This window comes from Aptenodytes patagonicus, chromosome 17 (assembly GCF_965638725.1).
Source record: "Aptenodytes patagonicus chromosome 17, bAptPat1.pri.cur, whole genome shotgun sequence".
Classification (NCBI taxonomy): Eukaryota; Metazoa; Chordata; class Aves; order Sphenisciformes; family Spheniscidae; genus Aptenodytes; species Aptenodytes patagonicus.
The window spans coordinates 8684231-8707886 of record NC_134965.1 but is presented as its reverse complement, the minus strand read 5'-3'; the positions used below and the strand labels follow the sequence as shown (position 1 = coordinate 8707886).

General features: G+C 39.7%; 1 protein-coding gene across 5 annotated transcripts in view; it reads right to left on the bottom strand.

Annotated features, from left to right (window-relative positions):
• Positions 1–23656, bottom strand: part of SPECC1 (sperm antigen with calponin homology and coiled-coil domains 1) — a 102925-nt gene that overhangs the window by 18946 nt on the left and 60323 nt on the right. For 4 of the 5 annotated variants that reach the window (XR_012996719.1, XM_076354946.1, XM_076354945.1 and 1 more), the window contains 8 exons: positions 22036–22243; positions 21288–21361; positions 20550–20728; positions 11453–11598; positions 11131–11231; positions 9751–9832; positions 5889–6039; positions 4841–4943 (listed from right to left, as the gene is read on the bottom strand). Coding sequence is in view for 4 of the 5 variants with exons in the window: in XM_076354946.1 (XP_076211061.1) it covers positions 4841–4943; positions 5889–6039; positions 9751–9832; positions 11131–11231; positions 11453–11598; positions 20550–20728; positions 21288–21361; positions 22036–22243 (1044 nt within the window). In the remaining variant the exon portion in view is untranslated. Of the gene's footprint in view, positions 1–4840; positions 4944–5888; positions 6040–9750; positions 9833–11130; positions 11232–11452; positions 11599–14806; positions 16104–20549; positions 20729–21287; positions 21362–22035; positions 22244–23656 lie in introns of those variants that run through there. The other variant, XM_076354948.1, reaches the window with a different exon arrangement.

The window sequence follows — 23656 nt, the reverse complement described above, 5'->3', positions numbered from 1 at the left end:
ATAAATAATTTTCTTCTAGCTTTGCTCATAGTTGCTAGCGTATTTTATGCAGAATAATTAAAAGGAATTCTTTCCTCCAGGAACTACTTGTACAACATGAAAGCTACGTAAAGATTGCTCTGGTTAGTAGTTTGTCCACACGCTGTTGAGATTGCTCCAGATGGTATGAAATCAGATCTGAGGCTGGTCCCACAAATACCAGTAAGACCAATACCAATTTATCAGCCATCTCATATTGGTGTCAGTGCTAATAGGGAGCACTGCCTCTTCTCCTAAAGATGCCCGCTGCCTTTACCCATAAGCTGGTGTACTGACACTGTCATAGTCAGGGAGATGATATAATGAAATGGCTTGAATGCATAGATAGGGAACATGAAATATAAAAGTCTTCAGAGGTATAGCTGCCATTTCCCTTTGTCAGTTCTAGAACAGTCCTTGTCTCCTCCTATTTAGCATTCCTCTACTTAAGACAACCGCACAGATAGCTTTACTATAAAAGATGGCGGTTCTTCAACAAGTGGATCCCAAATGGGTCCTGTTAAACCAAATATAAACTTTGATAAAAAGAAAAACATGATTGTGCATGGGAGAAAAGAGTTGGTCTCAAATTCTCTTTTCCTCTGTGCCATAGGATGGATGTGTAATGGTTGGAAAAAACATGAGAACAGTTCTTTTAAGCAAACCATATCCATTAACATGGTAGCAATTCCCTCTCCTCTCTGGAGAGGGTATATATGGCAGAAAAAATAATCCTCTTGATGTTCCGTGTTTTCACAATACATCTGTGGATATTAATAGACTTAATCTAGACAGGTTTGGCCCCTTGACAAATGGTGTCCACAGAGAGCAAACAGAACCAGGGCACTTAAATAACAGCACAGTCACTAATGATACGATTACGGAAGGTGATAATGCAACAAGAATGACTCTCAGCAGCTTCCAGGAGTTACGACTCATGGGAACAGAGCCTATTAGAAAAGAGGCACCCAATTTCTACTTCACACTGTTGCTATGATGTATAATCTTTTTAAATAGATGAAAAAAACCCACAAGACAACAGAGAAAAAGCTATTTTAACATAAATAACTTACTCAAGCAGGCTTTGTGGTTTAAAGGGCTTATGGTAATTGAGTTCCAGAGCCACAAAAGCAGTTCTCAAGTCTGGTCATCTCATCACCCTACATTATCCACCATGATGTCAACAAATTCAGAGAGGCAGAAGGAACACTCTATGCATGTCTGGCAAAAGAGATCATGTGCCAGTGCACAATTCTTATAGGGAACCATACATTAGATTAAGGTTGTTTTTTTTTTTAAGCTGGAGATTTTCCTCAAGGAATTTTTGCACAAAGCCACTGAGCCCAAAGTCTTATTTCACTACAATTCTTTTTACTGCTGAGATTTTTTTAGCACCTCCCCTGCATAGTTATTCAAAATCGATGGCCAAAATGCTAGATAACATTCATATGATTTCAGTTGTCATATTTCAATGCCTAGATGATCGATCATACCACAGTTTATGCAATCCCACTTTCATACTCATTTCTCCTAGTCATTAAACTGAACTTCCACTTTATTTTCATTCTAGTGATTCTGTTTTCATGTTCTAAACAATTACTCTTTCTCCTTAGCGTTCATATCTTTTCGATATCAAATCACTGTTTAAATAGGAATCTTAGAAATGATATAGCAGATTAGAGAAACATAGATGCTTTCATGTCTCCCCTCAGTTACTGTAAACTCATGCAATTTCTTTTTTTAAAAAACAAACAAAACCCTCCAGGCCACTACTAATTGTGCTGCACTTCTCTCAACTCCCTCCAGTGTCCCTCTCTTGTTTTATGAGATTGCCTCCTGGGGAACACACTGAAGTTCAAAGCCAGGGAATGTTCCCACTGTAGTCAATGCAAGGATATATGCCCGGAGCAGGATGTAAATTTCTATCTATAGTATAAGCCTTATACGGATTAAAGCATTTAAAAAGTGGAGCCTGGTGTGCTGGTCCCTAGGTCTTATCCCCAGATACCTTCCTAGGTCACTAATCCAGCTTTCCTCAGGGAATCTGGGACATGGGTAGTAGCTGCTACTGAGAGTATCAGTTATTCTAATCCATTTTGCTAATTTTTGCTGTTTAATGAAATCTGGTATCTTCATAATTTAAACAGAAAGGAATCTCCCTCTTCCTCACCAGCTCAGATCAGGAACTATTACTAGATCTCAAAGGCAGTACATTTTGCCACCGAAAAAAGAAGTCAGGCAGCCAAGCAGCAAGTCTTTTATTGTCTCATTCCACTGTGTCATGAAGCTGAAAACAGTTTGCATCCAAAGTTATATGCGGTTCTGGGCTTCATGTTAGAAAGAACATGACAGATTATACTGGGATTTGCACTGATGATGCCTCATAGACGGGGTATTATCTACGGAAAAGTAGTCATGCGCGTCATCAGGGTTCTGCTCAGTGGAGTTCATTACCTCATTCCCATCATTGCAGTGGCTAAGGCAGGAAGGAGGATGACGTTCTTTACTCCACTCCAGTTCTTTGTACTCAAGAATGATAAAAACTCCCTGTGGAGCTTAATATCAGCCTTATCGTAAGAGTGCAAGGGTCTGGGAAAAGCAAGTTCAAGAAGAGTTAGTGAATGCACTGCAAAGAGCGCAATGGGAATGAGAATCTAAGGAAGAATGTCCAAGAGATAATGCCTCTACATGAAGCAGTGAAGATAGAGAGGCAAGACTCTCACCACAAATCAATACCGTGTTTGTCCCTTGGTTCATCTGACTTTAATTTCTGCCCTGAGATCTTACACTCTGGATAATAAGGCCCGTCACCACATCACAGTCTGAACTTCTCCAACTCTCCTGGATTACACAGTGTTTGTCAGTGCTTTACCTGCTTGTTCTCAAAAACGGCTCAAAACTCATCCTGCTGCTTTAGAAAGAGTAACGACAGAGGACAGCCATGAACAGAACAAGAGCCTCACCAGAGCAGGAACCAAAACAACAAAGCTTTTTCTGAAACATCATCTGGACAGTCACGTAGCAACAACACTCCAGCAGCCATACATAAAGCAAAGACTTCCACTGTCCTCTGAAGCATGGACATACTTTCCTCCAGAGACCAATACTAAAAGGAAAAACAAATAGACCCAGATTGCCTTGCATACCTCCTGGGTGGCCTGCTATCTGATACACAGTTAAGCTCCACTACTTGCGTTCAGCACAGAAAAACAAAAGTCCTTTTCTATTTTATCACAGAGGGAATACTTGTCACTCTTGGTGCCAGTCTGGTACCTACAGAATCAGGACAGGCCTCTATATTTGCAAAGCCACATAATAATTTCTAAAAGCAATACATTTAGTCCAACTTGGGTGTAATCAGAGAAAGAAAACTACAGGCTGACTCTCAGAGAACACTTCTAACAGTCAACTCAGAGTTAGACTGTTTTAAGAGAAGCGGAGGAAGCTCACCATATGCGCCATTTGAAACAAAAAAGGGCAACACTGTTGGGAGAAAGTGTTACTCAAGAGATGGGTTTGCTGGCTTAACAGAAGTTAAGACTTGGAAAAGTTGTATTTCATGAATCATTTTCTGAGGACTGGATGGGAATGTTCCCCCACACCTTCAAATCCAAGACCAGGAGAATTTTAGTAGATGAGATATAAAATAAATCAACACAGCATAGAGTATACAATTTCAGGGGACAGCACTGTAGCATTCTAGGCAGTATCACAGAACTGGAGGCTAAACACTAACCCTGGCTTTACTCTTTCTAAGGTGTGTCTGAAGTCAAGAGCTTTCTCTGATACCTGTCCTGTGAAATTGGTGCAAGCCAGATGAATGTGCCAGTGCTAAGAAATGACTCAAACTTTTATAGATCAGTTTACTTAAAGGGAAAGCTACTGTCTTTTCTTCCAAACTCCTGCACCCTGCAGCTAATGCTTCATAAAGAGCTGGTTGTGAAGAAAAAAAATATTTTATTATTTACTTTAAAAGATGGACTCGGCTTTTATTAAAGACTTGCTCCAGGGTGCATACCATGTGGTGATAACTGCTTTTGTCTTCTGCTCTAAGTAACAAACAATATTATTCTTAAGAAAGAAAAATCTCAACATTATATCAAACCAAGACTATCCTGCACACCCAGCATATACCACAGGATGAACTGCTGTCTATAATTGCCTTCTACAGCTCAGTTACAAACAGAACCAAAGGCCTAACTCAGCTGCATACAAACACTAGCCAGAGCTTGAGAAGCACAGCAATGGCCGTGCAAGAACTGGACAAATCATTATGCCTGTTTAACAGTGAAAGTCACTCTGCAAACAAATGAGACATTCTCAAGCAGTCAAAACTTGCTTTGTAAAATCCCGTTAAACTGCAGCAGATTAGAAAGAGCGGGGCCCCAAGCTGCAAACTTCATTTGGTCAAGGCCACACAAAGAAATATTTCTTTGGTTTTACAGAAATGACCAATGAAAAAACTCTCACAATAGCACATTGCCTACAGAAGCCTATAGAAAAAAATATTAGAATGTAATTTCAAAAGTTGATGCCAAATTGAAGCTGCTGCACATATACACTCTGTTTCTCACCATCAGTGACCTTTGATGCAGTAAATATTTGGGGTTTTGTATAAGAATTACTTATGACAATGTAATATTGGGGACTGCAGCGTTAAAGAAATCTGAAGAAAGAGGATGGAAACACCCAGTAGAAGTAAGCATGTAAAAATCAGACTGAAATACACATATTTCTTTGAAGCGACATTGCTTACTACACACCTATAGGAAAGTGATTAATTACTCTCCAGAGAAAAGTAAAAATGTACCTATTCCCTTACCTGGTAACCTTCGGTCTTCTTTTGGCACCATTTCAACAGAGCATTCCTCTTCGAACCACCATACTCCCGAGCCAGGGCTGCCAGCGGGTCCTTTCTCTCCACACTAATCCAGGGAATCATAAGGGAGAAGAAGATAAATATGCTTGAAGTCTTTTATTTTTTTTACCAGTGTGTAAATAATATCCGTATGACAAAGCAAAATGGCAGCAGAGAACCCAAATGTAAACCAAACTGCAATAGTTTTCAGAGCTTGCATTCTATATTTGCCTTTAAATGAGACAAATTTAGTTGGTGTCACTGCATACAAAGAGCTGAAAAAACAGCAGCCTACGGATATTCGATGGCATGTGTTAACACAGCATTTCTGCTAGTATTTTCATCAGCTTTACTTACAAAATTTTCAAGTAATCTCTTTGCTTTACATATTGAAAACTAGGATTTAGGGTGCAGAATTGAAAGAAACTAAAGAATCTGTAACAGCAAATTCACATCCAATTGAGCTGCTACAGAATGAGTTCTTGAATAAAATGAAAAAATCTGGAAGCTGTATTGCAGTCAAGGCCTCGAGGACAGTTAAAGGGCAACAATCAAAGCACCCACATTGTCTCCATCCTACAGCTTCTACTGTTGGAAATAATGGTGGAGAACAGAGGAAAATATATATGTTTTTTCTCAAGACAGAAGAAAATTATGTGTCCAGCTTTCCCTTAGACCTCAAAGCTTTTAGTTTTTAACTATGCATGCAAAACTACAGTAAGATAATGAGAGTTGACCATTCGTACACATGATGGAATTCTTGTATACAACTTAGTGGCTCCTGAAAGCTTGCTATCCTCATTTTGTCATGATTGCTCATCTAATATAATAATTATAATCTGAATTTTGATATTTAGATCTGACACAGCCTGGTAATTCTGAACCAGACAGACGAGCCAGCAGAGTTTCCACTGGAGACAGGGGTCTGCCAGATTAAAACATTCATCTTGGTGCCAGGTAACGTTGTCAATCTTTCCAGTGTGCCATTTTTCCCAGGAGACTGAGTTGGTACCTGAGTTTGCTTTGGGGTTTCAAGCTGCTGGGGGTAGAGGTAAGCATTCTGCTGCTGAAGGCCATAGGGGGTTTGCTCAGGGATTCTAGGGAGGGGCTTTTACGGAGGTAATGGTCTGGTTTCAGCTCTTCATTTCTCCCCTTCAGAAGGTCTGTGGGAATTAAAAAAAAAAAACAACCCGTCAGTTTGCAGTCTGAGGAATTTGATTAATCACTGTCCTGCCACCCAGCACACAATATGTAGTCTGTTGTTTTGATTCTAAACAAATGTACTCATTTGTTCATTAAACACACATGGGGCTAGGAAACCTTGAGCAGATTAGAGGTGATCATAACAAGGAATGGCTTTGATGATTTCAACAGTACAGACTGCCTGGTTTCCTGTGATTGATACTCTTGCTGGGGGGTAGAGGCCTCAGGTGAATGAGGGGAAATACCAAAATCTACAGTCTTAAAGGTTCAAAAGCCGATCGCCAGATATCTTCACCAGATGACTGACCAGCCCTAGTACAATAATTTCTTTTCTGCCATTACCAGACTTGTAACAAGAAAGCCTCTTGTCTCCTGAATACAATCCAGCTCAAGGCAGCAGTAAGAGGCACTTATCACATGATGCTTGGCATCCTATCTGACAGAACTTTGGGAAGTCTCAATATATTCATAGCAGATGCATCTATATTTTTATTACACATATTATGTATTTTCATATAATATATTATATATATTTATACGTATATATGTCAATAAATAAAATAAATAAAATTAGTAGCCATAGAATCCAATGTTGACAGGTTTTTGAAGAGAAGCCAAAGAGATCATAGAAATCAAATTATCTCCCCATGCATATCAATCATGAGGTAGAGGATGTATAACACAGGGAAAGGTGGCTGCTTCTTTTCCGTAGACAAACTGTCAACAAGCCAGGATCTATGGCCAGCACATTATGAGCTGTTATCAGAAATTAATTGAATGTGGAACACAACTTTTTCTCCTCCTTTTCAGTTACCTCTGTATGTTAATTATCAATTAATGCCGTATCACCTAGAGGTGTGAATTCCTTCTTATCTCAGCTTCAGCAAAGGCTAGTATCACTGAATCAGCCCTAAATTTCTTTTCAGCAGTAACTGGGGTGTGTGTATCAGCAGTTGCCAGATAAACACATCCTTCCAACAGGCGTGCAGCTGCCCTTGCTTTGGCTCCTGAATTTCGCAAGACTAAATCAGCATTTGTAGCGGCTGAGAGCTATAGGCATTTCTGCACCTTCTTGCCACAGCATAAATGGCTGCTAAGTTCCTATCTGTTAAGAAGTCCAGATGGAAAAGGACAGAATCCAGTCCCAGGAGACTGTCTTCCTTCCAGCAGCTTGGCGGTTGGCAGAGCCTTGTTGCATTGGATTGCATACGCCTTGCTCAGTCAGGGTCATCCTTCCTTCCACTCACCTGTTCCTTCTTTGCGTGCACCATGAATCCGTAACAAACAAGAAATAGCACGCAGCATACTTTTTAAAAATCTTTTTGTTGGTTTTCCACTATATATTCCAAATGTATATGATTCTTCTAGCTCCTCATTAGGTTGGATTTACAGGAATTGCCTCAAATTTAAATAGTCACACCAGACAGGCATCCAATGAATGATTCTTGGGACCATTTTAAACTTAAGAATATTCTGCTTAGAGAAACAGATCTACGGCAAAAGGCGTATCAAGAAACAAAAACTGAACATTATAAAGAGGCATGTAGGTTTCTCACTAGTTTATAAGGATAGCAGAGAAAAAAAAAGCACTGTTAAACTGTCATTAACATAATCGGACTGGTCAATGGCATGGTCCAATTAGGAAGTGCTATGCCAATTATTCAGGATGCATTTACACATGGTACAGAAAAAGGAAGGAGAAGGAAGGATCTCAGATAGGAATAAAGGCTATCAGAAGCATCTAGCTGGAAAGAAAAGGAGGAGGAGATGAGGGCATGTTAGGAATCATTTGGAAAGAGCAACAGGATAATAATCGTATGAAAAATATGCAACATGATTAAGGAAAATCACATTTTGTTAGCACTATCTATTTGCACTATTTAAAGAAACTTTGTGGTTACTGGCTTGAATTATACAGTAGTGCCTGAAGTGGTGCAAGTTAACAGTATCCAGATTTGTACTTTTAGTCTCGCTTGCATGAGTAATACACTTCCTTTGACTTATTTCTGGCTGCTAGAAACTCCAGGACTGAACCAGCAAACCTCTGATTCTAAATGAAAAGATCATAGCCAAAGATCAGCGCTCTCTGCGAAGTAATCCATTCTCTTCTCCAACAATGTAACATTTGGGTCATATTAAGGACATCACAGAACCCTGCTGTGATACTGGTCAGATGAAATCAGCCAGAAGATTATTATTATGGAGACTACTTCACTCTGAATTTCCTTGGGGATATTTTTTAATTCCATGTTGTTTGCACAGGGCTTGGATCAACTGCCTTCTAGGATTATTTAGATTGGAACTAGAGCTATTATAACTTTATAGTGAGTAAGCCTTTGCTATAGATTATTTGAACTAAATTAAACCCAGGTACAATGAGAAGCTGTAAATACAGGAACTTGTTAGATAAGCAACCATACGTTTTTACCATACAATGGCTAATAAAATATCTGTTGATTTCAACAGATTTTCACAGAATAATTGTCTATGGGTAATAACAGTAATTATTCATGGCTTGAAGTGGGATATTTATTATTAAGGACTGGCATTATATTACACAGTTGACAGATTACGGTAAACTGGTAGAGATTAAAAAGGTCTTATGTCCTGTTTAGGATCATTGTATACTCTCATGCAAGGTATTTTCTGGAAACCAACTGATACAAATAAGTAAACTCAGTCTGTTCCACTGATAACTTCTGCTTGCATAGCATTTACTCCTGCAGGACAAGCAAGTAGCACAGACAAGATGTCATTTGTTTATGCTGCCATCTACCCTATAACCTATTTTGCTCTTCAGATCCAGTATCTCTTCAACTTTGAATGATGGAAGGGGAAGCTTAATAGATTATCTGAAGAGTCTAAAAACGAAGAAAGGTTCTAATTTCTCTCCTGTACTAGCAAACTATTGCAGAAAATCCAGTCTACCAATGAAGAAGTTATGACTGATTTTTTTTGTCCCTCCCTGCAGTTTCACTGAGGTTTCACTACAGGAATACAATATTTCATCTGTCCCTAAAAATTCAATAATCTGCTGTTACTAGCTTTGATTCCAGTGCAACAGCTATATTCAGGACTAGATAATCAAAATAAAGGGCCCTAGAGACAATTGGAAACAAACACTGGTAGAAAAGAATATTAAATGACAAGAGAACAAAAGCAAAGTGTGAAATAAAAACAAACGCATCTCTTGAGAACTCTCAGAACAAACTATTTCAAGCCCAAATATGACTGCTCCTAGAACAGTCACATTGGTATCTGAAATGTTTGATGTATTTCAAATGAAGCTCAATTTAAAAACAAATAAACCCTCAAAAGACAGCGCTTTGGACTTGTTCCAGATACATACACGTTGAACAAAATCCAATCCTCTCCAGTTCCACAGCATGGATTAGAGAGGTGCCATAGATACTTTGGAATAAAGAAGGCAAGTTTGTGTTGGCAAACCATAATAAATCAGCTATTTTTTAGTTTTCTAAGGCTATGATCAAGATGGGAATGGAAATATGACAAAATGAATAATCTCTCTAAAACAAAGACTCTGAAGACACTTTTTCATGTTTCCTTTGACCATATGAGAAGAGGAGAAACGGCCCAGGCAGAAGTCAACAGTTAATGACAAGCTTTTGCTAGTAAAAAGAGGCAACAGTTGTACATTTACTGCAACTTACCTGCAAGAGGAAGGTCTGAAAGATCTGTGTGTCTGGCAACGCCCTTGCTGGCTGGCTTGGCATTATTATAAACAGAATGTCTCTGTGAAACAAACAAACATACAAAAGATAATTAAAAAAAATACTAGCCATCATGCTTAAATAGGCAAGCAGAAAGAAAAGATGTTTCTGCTATCTCAAGATCACAAAGCAGGTGGAGGGATACAGAAACCTTTCAACAAGGTATCAGCTGTACCTAGAGCTGGATAAATGGTTGTGAAAAATAAAAGGACAAAGGGACAATATTTTTAGCTGGTAATATATTGGTTCCTGAACTATTTCATGTTTGTATTTGCACCATTTTTTCTCTTGCCAAACATAATCTAGTGTCACAAACCCAAAGTAAGAATGCCTGTTCCTAACCCTGCCTCTGTCCCCAGCACCCTGAATCGTAAGTCAGAAGGATTCTTGTCTCTGCAGCTCCAGCACCAGTTTTCAGCATTAATACCCTCTCAGCCAGGCATTAATAGAAGGTTCCCAGACCTTTGTTTAATCCCATTCTTTAAACTTCCTTTGCTGATTCTTTGAAGGAAATGTGCTCACACATTTGTTAAGTAGTCTTTCAAAGTCATCTCATTCTTCAGAACACTCACCTAAACAACCTGGCCTCGCAACTGTGTTTTACCCAGATTCAGAGGAGAATATCCTGTTGTAAGTCCAGTGACCACCCAGTCAAAAAACATACAATGGCTTCTCTAGCCTAGAAACGTTAGCAGTCTGATGGTATGCCACCTTCAGCACAGGTGTAAATCAGGAAGCACAGTGCATTTGCTTCTCCATTGTTCACAAAAGCAGTATTTCCACTAACATTGCACCACAGATTTGAAAATTGCTAACAGAAAGTTAACTAACTGGTGCAGTGACATAAGAAGTACTACATTCCAGAGCAGTTATGCTTCAGTAGGAAAAAAACCAAACTGTAAGAGCTCTTCATTCAGCACTGTATGAACTTACTGGATAACTGGGAGCATACATCTTAGAAACTACTTATCCCTTGTCTCTCAACTCACATGCCAGCTACTTAGTTTAGTTTGATGTTTCTTGTAACTCACTCCCAATAATCGAAACCTATTTTCTGGTCAACAATGATTAAAGTTCAGAATTGTATTCCAAAGAGTTCACATCCGTCCACTGAGACCTCTAAGCTGAAGTCAAAGACAAACTCACTTTGATCCTTTTTGTTAGTACTACAGCATTTGATGTTTCACAGCAAATAAACAGATGAGTTTCCCCTTCCACTTGTCAACATACGCATGTTGGCATACTGAAGCTATGTCATGCTGTAGCAAACACTGCATCTGCCCATTTTAAAACTGCAAGGATGGAAAGAGCTCCTTGTACCTGCATGGGGGAAACAGCAGCTGCTGGGGCTGTCCTCACTGGAATTCCACTTAGAGGGCTCCTGGGGACCTTGTGAACCGTGATATTTTGTCCAGTGCTACCTGCAAGGAAAAAAACGTGGAAACATTTGCATTGCAAACCCAACTATCTCCCTCTCGTCAGAACAAGGAACCACTGGTGTAGTGACATTCCACAGATAGTATTTATGTACCAAGCACTGACAGAAAATATCCATTAAGAAGCAAGAAGCTGCACAAAATGGCAAAAGTTACCCACTCACTGCTAGAAAATTTTTTTACTACAAAATACAGTGTTCAAATACCTGAGCATCCCAAGTCAAATGATTTTATCAGCGACTTGACAGTGGCTGCAGATTCTGATGGTGTGGGAGATGCTCTGCTAATGCAGACTCCTTGCCAGCGGTTGGTTGTATCTGCCTCTAGAGATTCTACCTCTTCAGCTGTCAGCCTGCAAAGCAGAAACCAGATCAAAGTCAGGGGCAACAGGAAGTGCAAGCAGAGATTAAAGGTTTTTATATGTAGTAAGGCAAATCCAACGACGCATGTCTTTTATTGTAATGCCCAGAACATAGACCGCTCATTAGAATGTTCGTGTTCTTTTCTTGGAGTGCCTGGCAAATATTAAATCATTGAGTCTAACAAACTTTTCTGCGTTGTTAACCATATCATTCCATTGTTAATCATATCATTTCCCATCCTCACACAGGATGGAGGATTATCATAGAAAAAAGCAGTTTGATGAGACTTGTGAGTCATCATCGATAATTACCTGAAGATGGCCTTTCAATACAGCACAGGGGCCAAGGGGCTACTGTGGTCCTCAGTGTATAATGAGGAAAGTAACCAAAGAGAAAGATGTTATTTTACACTCTGTGTTTTTAATTGGCACGACCACTGCTGGAGTAATTGTTACCAGTTAAAATGCCATAATTGAAAATAAAATAAGTAATTGGACAGGATTCAAATAAGAGCCATAAAAATTAAACCAGAAAATATACTTCATAATGAAAAACTTTGGAAACTCAACTCTTACAGCTTATCAACAAGGACATCTGCTGAACAAGTAAATCCTCAATCACAATCCATAAACAGTTATATGAGGAATAAAGCTGTTAAGTGCTTCATCCTAGCAGACACAAGAATACCAAAATTCAATGGCTGGAATGAAGATAGACAAACTCAAAATAGAAATAAGGATCATCGTTTAACAGGAAGGATCATTAAGTTGCTTCACTGAAAAGAAATTTTGCAGTCAAGATTAGGTGCTGGACTTACAGGAATTAGTACAGGAAAGTCCACAGCTGTGTTAAACAGCAACTGTAATCGTACAGTATAACTGTTACTTCTAGTCACGCATTTTACAGCTCTGGCTGACATTGCTTAGCACTGACACTGTACTTACCCAGTAGCTCTCAGGTAGACTTCGAGTGTAATTACCTAGCTTTAGCTTAGGAAAGCTGCAATTAGGTAACAAATTCTAGTCACGTAAAAAGAGAGTATTTATACGTTACTTTCCTGATCTCATAGCTGCTTAAGAAATGCATGCTGGGGCATCACCACTTTTCCCTACTTTTAGGTACGGTGGGCACCAAGAGCTACATGAACACAAAACCAGAAATTATTTCATAAGAAGGCTGGAGGACTCCATCCAGAAAGTCCCTATGGGGTTGAACAACTTCTGTTGAGCTAAAAATAGAAGTCAGTCTCTTTCTTTCCATTTTGGCATCACAGTCTACAAAATGCAAGGGGTAAAAAGGGTGTCAATGAATAAAAGAATAAGAGTGACTCATGTTTCTATTTTTGGCAGAGCTTAAGAAGGTGCTGTCTTTAAGCAGACATTGGCTATTTCTTTGCTAATTCATTCAAGCTCCTTGTGTGCCAGGGCAGCCTGCAGAGGCAGATGGCTAGAGAAAAAGCCATTTCAGTTCCATTCTCCATTTAAACCAATAAGGAGGAAAGGCAGATTGGATAAGATTCACTGAGCTCTGAGGGAGCCAGTGTTTTACTGACTACCTTCACTTTTTCTCTGTGGCTTCATAAAGCCTAAACAACAAATCAACAGGAGATAGCATGTGCACTTTAGCTATATGAAAACACAAAAGCTAAAGGAGTCCTGCTTCTACTAAAGTATGGAGGAAGGATAGATTTCTGCCTCAAGATACCAAGCCACTCAATGCAATCCATTGCACTTCCAATAATTAAATAGGCCTCTATGCAAGAGTTCTGTCTAGTTATCCAGGTAACAAGGGTATACACAAGGTTTGTGGAGTACTATCAGAGTAAGAAAGGAATAGTAAAAGCCTGTAGGGCAACTAGCAAATCTTGAGAACAAAGCAAGTGAGAGGTATGCTCCAGGCAGCCATCACTTCATTGGTTAGGATTTAACTCTGAGAACAGCTCAAACCTCACAGACTAGTCTCCTCAGTCTAGCTTTTGACTGCAAAAGGATGCAAGCATGTTAAATAAAGTCAGAGAGTAACTAGACTAGCCCCTATGCTGTGCCACAGAAAAGTCCATTGAGAAATCATATGCCATTATTCTGTCATTGAACAGGGTAATTACGAAGATTCAAGTGCTGGAGCTACTACCGGTTCCAATTTTGTTAGGATACTTCCTGTAATCTTAAGTCTGTATATTTATAATAGGCTTCTAATGCACCCTGAAACAACCTCCTAGATTAAACACAATCACATCAGAAAACTGAGGCCTCTCATGCTGCAAACCTTGGCATGAAAGGTAGGAAGAATAGTGCTGCTGAGACCTATTTGCTTCAACTAAAACTACACATGCCAGCCAACAAGCAATGGAGACTTATGAAACTTGGGTGAGTACCTTCCATTTTTAAAGAGAAAAATCTGTATGATAAGGGGATGCATGTGTACATATATGGGTTTCTTAATAGAGAAGCAGAACAGTTAACAGCTTAACTTGCAGTAGCAAGCTAATTCAGGAGGACAGTATAGGAAAACATGACTTGGAAAGATTAATGACAAGTCATAAATTTAAACTAAAAATGACTCCTTGTGCACAGAATATATTTAGCTTAGTATAGCTTAGGCCATCCAAGATGACTAAGCAAGCTCTGCTACAAAAAGGATGCATTTGAGCAAAATGTCATCTACTGCTGTATACTTGCCTTGAAACAAGAATGAATGGTTTACACTGATAAATGCTGTAAGTGCAGCTGGCTTAGGTGGAGCAGCTCCAGAAGGAAGCAGAGCATTTTAGCCACAAAGGAATTAAAGTGTGCAGAGTCCTTTTCACAAAACCACTGCCTAGTTTCATTCATTCATTGGTGAGAGAAGTAGATGCAGTGAGTTTTTCTCTAATGGCAAGAGTTAGTCTCCTTGTTTTCTAGGTTTGGAATATATGGACAATAGCCCGCCAAAGTGCAAGTCTTTCTGTGCTTAATGTACAGATTTTGGCAACAGCAGCCTTCGTGTGTTTGTGAAATTTCTAAACTGCTCCGATTACCTCTTCATTACAGGTGGCCTAGGACCACAGAATCATATTTTCAGAAATAATTACTCTGCAATCTAGTCTTTGACACAGTTCCTGCTATTGTTGTGAATCCTCCTGAACTCCAAGGGACACAAAGAGACACACAGCTACTGATGCACAGAACAGAAGAGAGGCCAAGGGTAGGCAGCAGACAATTCCAGACACTTAAACATTTATTTGGCACTTCAATATATATTTCTTAAACATAAAAACCAACATTCAACAGCTGCCAGCACAGAAAAGAAAGGCAACACAAGTGTGCATATATGCATACACTCCAGTTGCACGGCACAAAGGTGAAGGCCATGCCAAAGCCAGGACATCCCGCAGAATTCTCTACTAGCTCAGCCTGCTCTGAGACCAGGCCCTTGCTAGGTCTTCATATCCAGGAGGAAAGGACGGGAATCCCACAGCCAAAACATGAAATTCCAGTCCTGGAATGAATCCTGATGATCTCCTGGTAGAGATGGTGACTTCTGCATTTCTCCTTAGCATCCACGTAAAGCTCTCTCCAGGTCTTTCCAGTTGCAAAGCTGAACTTCAGCAAGTTCTCCCTGATCATATACTTCACCTGAGTTAAGGGCATGAGAAAGACTCCTTTCTGAGAGGATATTTACTAGGGGCTTGATACATTAATTTCTTTTCCTTCTGATCTCTCCATCTGCCGTTCTCACAGCCAGGACAAACCTCATGTGGGACATTCTCTGTGAAAGTCATAGCAGGACATGCTCCTTGGGCACCACCCTGCTTCCTAACACACACCAAGTCAGACATGCCACCCAGTGGCGAGTGCCTTGTCAAAATTATTAAAAAATCTGAAACCATCAAAGCAGCTGATACCAAATAACTTCATGTTTCCATTCAGTTTTCCTGCTGGATTTCAGTAACCTATCACTTGAGTTTGTGTGTGTATGTATACATACTGATCTGTATGCATACATATATTTAGACACACACAGATAGATCTATGAATATAATACTATATGGAGAACTCATAATGTATATGGGCATTAAATTTTACAAATTGGACATACGCACTCAGTTTTATTTTTTCCTTAAGCTTAAAATTGCTTGTTTGAATTTCTGTTTCAGGGCAAATACCCCCATCCCTCCAAAAAAGCCCTCAGTTATTTCAGTTCCCCAAATCTCTGTGATTACTTCTTACGGCCTAGTTGACTTTAGACTAATTCGGAACTTTTCCGCCTCATAGAGTCTTCTGAAGAGAGAAGCCTTCTGAAACAAAGAAATAGGCTCTTGCCCATGGGGAGGAGGTGGACCTGAGCAGCATTCACACTTTGCGATACACTTGACTTTTGCAGGGCAATAAAAAACTGGAGGTGCTTTCTCGAATTGAAACTTCCCTTTTTCAGATGCAAGTTGAAGGTATGTCCTGAAGTGTCTCACAGGCCTGGCTATGCATCCATTCAGGGCTGTGTTAGCTGTGTTATGCACCTGTGGAGATACAGACAACAATTGGGGAAGTTATAAGAAGCAATGCAATACCCATCCTGAGGTACAGCTCTCTATTTTACAGTTAATCATCCCACCATCACTAAATAAAGGGGAGAGGGAAAATGCTGATGGTGTTGCTAGGACAGTTAAAGGAGTGCCTTAACACTCCACTAACTCAGCTTCAGGATATGATGAGCAAACAACAATAAAAAAATAGAAAAAAAAAAACCCTCTACGTTGCTCAGATACAAAGAAATTAAGTATTTAAAGCCAGGGAACCTATTTCAAAGGACGGGGTGGTAGTGTTCCTGGCTTTCCTCTCCTCTAATCCTAATTTAGGACTATTCATTCAAAATGGGTACATGAACCCGTCCAGGCAACTAGAGCTGCTCTATCTCAGTCAGAGTTTCTGTTTCAGGGTCCTTACACCAAAGGGGATGGAATAATCTCCATGCAGTGTAAAAAAACCAAAACAACTCTGAGGAGTCACTAACTACAGCAACACAAACAATACTTCAAGGATGCTGCTCTGACATTCTAGTGTGCTTACTTTCAGTGAGAGCAGAATGAACTATCATACCCCTGTAAAGACAGAACAGCTGCAAGCCACAGGCACAAATGAGCAGTACATCAGCACATAGAGACTGACAGCAGGGTTTAATACATATAGAGTACAAGCTTATTTCCAGGAGAAAAAGCATGTAACACTGCCATGCAGTGGCATTTGAGACTTTAGGAGGAAGAACAGAAGCGAATTAGTGGGATACATCACAGTCTTCACTTTAGGCTTCCGTTTGAAGATTTGGTTAGATTATTTTATTATTCTAAGAAGTCGCTCATTTAATTACAGATATAATTTCTCTGTTTTCTGAGTACTACTCCCAGCCCAGCTGTCGTCCCTCCATGTTCTTGGTTCAAGGCACATAATGTTATAGTGCCAAAATAATTTTGAGAACTTGAAGGGAAAAAGCCAAAGCAAGACCTTGAAACTTTCACTGCTGCTAAACAGTGTATTGCCAGAAAGGCTTGGAAATGGGTGTGTAATGAAGCCAAAAAGGGCCATCCATAATTTGGGTACTTTCAGCAATAACTTTCTTCCTTTGTGTTACAGACCCAATATAGCATTTTTTTTCCCAGCACTTAAAATATTTGATCCTAGAACAGCTACAAAAATGAATTTATTTCCAAGGTGAGTGTTGATGATGAAACCTGCTACAGAATCATAGGCTAATTCAGGTTGGAAGGCACCTCAGGAAGTCACCTAGTCCAACTTCCTGCTCAGCTATGAGGTCAGACCAGGTTACTCAGGGTCTTATCCTGTCTGGTCTTGAAAATCTCCAAGGATAGAGGCTATATAATTTCAATTTCCACCACCTGTGAGGAGACAGTTACGCAGCAGTGAATTGTAAGCTTTTGCGTTTCACTGCAGAGAAATAACATTAATTAGGACGTAAAATATCATAGAAGACTGTCTGAAACATGGGTTAATCAGTTTGTAGGTTTCAATCAGTACTAACTTGGGACAAGTTAACTCCTCTCTTCCTTATTCCATTTGTTTGATGCTGGTCCAACCTCCCCCCAACTTTCTTAGTCATAGAATTAGACATTTAATCTGTGTTAAAGATGCCTTTGGGAGGCTCTTACCTTCATTCAGATGAACTCTGATGACCTCACCAGGATTTTTTCTGCAAGTTCTTTGGTTGTTCCTGAACCAAAAATGACTTTTTGTCTGATTAGAAGAATGTAACGGTGAAATCAAACTTGGAGGCAGGAACCCAGGCAGCCACAGGCAAACATTAAAATGGCAGAATGTCGTAGGAGATAAATTGGCTTCAAGATCAATTTATGAGGTGCAGTCTAATGACCCTCAAGAGATGGCTGAGATTTTGCCAAAAACCTTTGAGTAGCTAGCTATTTGGAAGGTACATTTTCCAATCAGAGCTTAAAAAATCTGACAGAAAACTTTCACTAGGGACCGTCAGATACTCAGCTGAGTGCACAGCTGCTCAGCATTAACAAACATGAGGAATACTTTATAGACTGTGTGAAGGTATCATGCTACAAACTGTTTCCACCAGTGCTGAGCATGCATTAAAAGTCACCACAGGTACCAGAATCTACAGCTGATTCTGAGCAGTAGCATTTGTGAAAGCTGACTAAACATAACAATGAGAATATCCCCAGAACTTTCTGGGTGAAAGAAGCTGAGGTGCCAGGGAAGAGAGTGACCTCAGGAATGCAAAAATAACTGGGAGTGTAGAACTGGCTCTCAGCAGGAGCTTTAGCGACTTCAAGAATTTGTTTTATAAGTCAGTACAGTTTTAAAATTTCAGTGCTTAGCTGTTGATGACTGGTTTGTTTAGACAATGACTTACATAGGCTTCATTATCTTCTCCATACCACTCAGTACAGAAATTTTGTGCTCTCTGCATGGACACTGTGAGTCAAATTAGTTATACTTAAATTGACAAATGCAAAATTTGGTCTCAACACCTGTCTTTGAAAGAGAATAAATATTGCCCACTGCAGACAGTATATCTGGCTCCATGACCAATGTAATACTCAAAGCAAGCTATACAGATAGTCAACATGACGCCATGACAGACATATTCTATATGTATGTGAAAGAGAGGGAGAGACAAATGCCAAAACTGACTTAAATATGTGTGTCTGAATACCTCCTTCTGGAACTACGTATGTATGGATTCTGGGGATCTAATTTCAAAAGCAGTATTTGCAGCTCAGGCTTCTTATGCCAAAGAGCTGACAATGCAGCGATGTTCTTTATACATGGAAGATAAATATCCCAGCTTGCAAATTAGCAGGTCATCTTCTATTCAATTTAAGTATTATCACATACATCTTCAGATTAAAAAACAAAAGAATAAAGAGGGGGAACTACAAGTATATGATTCCTGCCCTTATATATAGACCCCGCTCTAAACAAGAGGAATTTCATTAAGAACAAATTAGGAATGGAAACAGAGCCCAGAACTTAAGTACTGTCTGGTAATCATTTTGTCTGAATACATAGTCTGTAATAGCTTTTCTTTGCATCCACTGGGGACTCTGATAATGAAACTGGAGCTTAAACACATTCCTTTACTTTTCTGAAAAGAAGTATTTCTGTTCCTTCAATCCAGGAATTCTGATCCATACACCTCCATACAAAAGCCCTGCCATGTTTTTACTCCCATCTACTGTACAGCTGCTGTGGAAACTCCTGAATGGAAAACAGTGAGCAAATATGTGCAACATAAAGCTGGACTGTTACTCCACCTGAAAGAAATTACAGGATTCGCTGTGTTCCTGTGGCTATTTCTACCAGTGGCCATGAATCTACTAGGCAAGAGATTAAATGGAAAATATCTAGAGGAGCAAAATTAATTTGGCACACATTTTTGATAAACTGTACAATTGTTTGTGTTATTTTGTCTCTCTTCGTTCCCCTGTACAAATTTTCATCACTGCAGCTCTGCTTGCATTAATGCAAAAAAAAGAGCAGAGCACTGTCTTCTTTAGAAATTTTGGTTCTTCCTTCTAATACATCTTTTGTTTTCCATCTCTTCTTATTTAGTACCTCAACTGTAGTATGATTTTTAGAATGAAAGATGGTACATAAAAGGTCACGCACTGCATAAAAGCCACATTGTAAGGCATTTGTACTGGTTCCAGATTCAATTGTAAAAGTCACTTTTGTTCTTACCATGCTCCCACAGAGGGAAGCCCCACACATACAGCTTACCATGCTGGGGTATATCTCTGAATGGTTCACAACTACTGTTCCCCTTCCAACCACTGAGACTACAGTAATTGTTTGATAGGTGGGTCCACTGCATGACGAAGTCACTTCTGGGCTGAATGCTAAACCCAGGCCACAGTCCAGACCATTTAACATGGCTAATCACAAGGTTTCATATTAGGGACGGGAGATGCAAGATGAGGAATCCTAGTACTTGCATTGATCACTCAAGTCAACACATATCAGACTTGCAGAACAAAGAAGTCCAGCTAGTCCTCATTTTAATTTGAACGCACATAGTCCTTGACTCCACTCAGGTTAAGTAGTTCTCTTCTGGATGTCCCATTGAATATATGTAGCCAACCAATCTTTTCACAGATGGTTTAATACAGCTGCACAGAAAGTTATGAAGACAATAAAACACAGTGGAATACCATATTGAGAACAAAGCTGTAAGAGGATATTGGCAATTGTTATTACTTAATATTTGCTGATTAAAACCTTCATGGCCTAGTTGACAGAACTAGATCGCCAAAAAGAAAAAGAACAGAAACATCTCAGAATAAGAGACAACAAAATCTGTCAGAAAAGTTAAAAACAGACAACATGCACATCCAAGCCAATGAATAGTTATTGACAAAGCACTGTTTGCATGCATGTTAGCAGTCACAGAGATCAAAACTTGGCCTTTGTAAGTAACCAACCTGTTGCTGCCCTTCACTTCATCCAGCTCCTTCTGCAGTCTGGCACTCTTCTCCTCTTCCTCCTGAAGCTTCCTCTTTACCACACGGAGCTCCTGCTGGGCTTCACACTTAATATCATTGGCTACAACCACTGCAGTCTGCAGATCAGCTTGAAAACGCCTCCATTCTTCTGTATCTTCCTAGAAAGAGCAATTAGAACCCCAAACTGCTGTAAAAATGCACCTGAGCTGAGCACTTAGTTATTGATCTCTCTTTCAGTGACCACAAGCAGCCAGGATTTCACCACAATTTCAAGATGATGTCGAGGTCAAACTAAATACTTGTCTCTTTACACAGTACTGATGAAATTGCCAAAGAAGAAACTGATGCTAAGCTCTCCACTCAAATACAAAAAGTACACTCAAAGTTCTTCCTATAGCTATTGATCATTCAGACTTGTGATACTACTACAAGCACTGCTGCTGAAAAGAGCTCATTGCTACTAATGATTCATGAAGCAGGAATGGCTGTTCCAAAGTAGCAGAAGTTCATAGGTACAAAAAGCAAGAGTAATTCGCAAAGGATGTATTATATTTTTCCTTCACCGGCAAAGAAACAGCTAGAAAAGAGTGAAGAGAATGGAGAATGAAAGGATGTAGAAAGAACTTTCTACAATCGTTCTGAAAAAATACAATGCTTCTCTCAAATCCAGTACTGCAATAAAAGCTCAGTTTAGCTTTGTCAGAGTTTAAGCCTTACCTTCATTTGCTTAGTCAGAGCCTTCAGCTGCCTCTCTGTATCTTGTTTTTGTTCTTCCAGCTTCATAGCTTTACCTAGGAAGAGTAAAAAAGGGAAAAGATTATTAAACACATAAGGGCCAGGGTGAAAAGTGAAAATGGGAAGGCAGAGCAGCCTGTTTGGTTTTGCTTCTAGTAATGCCACTAAATAGACTAAACTGAAATTAAGGTACTCTGTCAATGGATCAGGAATGGAATCAACAGTAGATTTGTTACTCAAACATCTCTGAAATAGATCATTATTTTGAGGCATTAAACCAGACTTTTAAATTTACAGAATCACATGTGCAGGATCACTTATTCAGTACACACACCCCTGGAGCACTCGAGGTAACACTGGTAAGCGAAATGTGCCTCTCGTTCCACCAGGTGGCAGCTCCCCTTCCACAACGCGACAGCAACCGCGACTTCACAGCTCTTACTAGCGCTTTTCCCTAAAAGCTCTTCAAAAGGCCGATAATTCCAGTTTCTAGAACGGGCAATACATCCTTCGCTGAGGATGAGGCTTGGAGACTGTCTCTAATATTATTTCTACAGCGCTGTTAAAATAGTGACTTTTGTGCATGAACAGAAAGGATTGGCCAAAATTGGAATATTTCTAAAGTGAGGCTCTTGTCACACATATCAAGACATGCCTCCTCCTCCCTGTTGCAGCCATAACTGAGCCTCCAGAATAAGTTCTCTTAAATCCTTTTTTCAGCTCCACCTACTTTCTAGGTCACTGATGAGCTGGTTATTGTGAAGTTTTATAGCACGATGTTGTTCCACCTGGTCCTCCAACTCAAAAATGGTCTCTTTCAGGTTTTTTATATCTGCTTCATTCTCTGATGTTTTTTCCTGCAGCTTCTGGCTGGTTCTGCTCAGTTGCTCAGCCTGCCGGTCACATACCTCCTTCAGCTGACCACACTCATTCTCAGCCTGGAATGGAGGAAAGAAAGCTGCAAGTCTGTCTTTAGTTCTTAACAGTTATCACTCATTAGAGATTTTACTGGGCATCTCATGGACTTAAGAATTGAACCTGCGTTCTAAGCATTGTATAACCTGAGTTTCAAGGGTAATGAGACAGTTTCAGGAAACATAGATGAGCTATGAAGGTCAGTTTTCTTTCCCAGTCATAAAGGTAATAAAACAAGATGCTAGAAAGGAAATTAAATTTTCTATACGATGACGATAATTCCAAACCAGTCTCTGCAGGTAATGAACAGAGAGGAATGATATTCCTGGAAAGCTCCACAACTATTCATGTATTATGTTAGAGTGATATCACTGCCTTAGGGCCAAGATGACGATCAGTTTGTCCACATTAACAATTTTACTGCTTTTACCATGTGCATTTTCAATGGATTGTGAAAACATACGTAGTAGAGCTAGCTACTGCAGATAAGTATATTTTCTGGATATAGGACATCTGGACTTACTGAAGGAGGAATCTGCTGCACTTCAGTTTGTTGGCTCAGGCCCACAGATCTATGCTTCCAGGTTTGGGGGAGATCTCTGAGTATGAACAAGTTACGGAAAAGCAAGGTGTAGGCTGCCAATTCAGTGAGTAGCGCTGGCACAGCCTGACTGAAGGGCAGCCTTACAGAAGCCTGTGGTCTTGTTTGGGTGTCACAAATAGCCAATGATTCAAAACAGCTTAGTTCAAGGGAAAGGAAGAGTAAAAAGGAAGAAATCTGTGGTTTCAAAACCAAGCAATAAAAGTTTGGTACATAGTCTGAGCACTCAGCAGTTTTCATTTATTCTTCATAAACTGCAACTCTAGCAAGCACTTGGGAGCTTCCTCTACCAACTCCATTTGCTGTGGTCACCTATTTAAGCTGAAAGGACATCTGGATTTTCTAAATCATTCAAATCATGGAGGTGCCTTTTGGCAATGCTCTCTTCCTCTGCAGCTAGCCAATTTAACCGTTCTCTCATGATCCCTTCCCCACACAGGAAAGGTTGCACACACTATCACTCTTTCTGCAGTGGTGGGACATAATCACTGGCTTGTGCTTTATTAACACTTGTTCTATGACACCTCACATTGCAGCTCTCTTTTGAACATCCAGGATCACACAGAAAATAGAAACAGTAATTGACTTAAGCTTGCTTAGACACTACCAAATGAGGTAGAGAAAAATTGTTCCAAAATAAATCAATTTTTTTGCCATTACTTTACCTATCCCAAAACAGAATATTTCTCAGTTTTGTAAAAATACTTTAGTTTTGTGTACAGGATCTCATCTGGAGCTTGACCGTGCATCATTAGTCACTTTGCTGTAAATATCAGCTTCTCTGAGCATTAGCTCATGTCCTTGTGTTCTCATGACCAATGACACCTATAGTTCA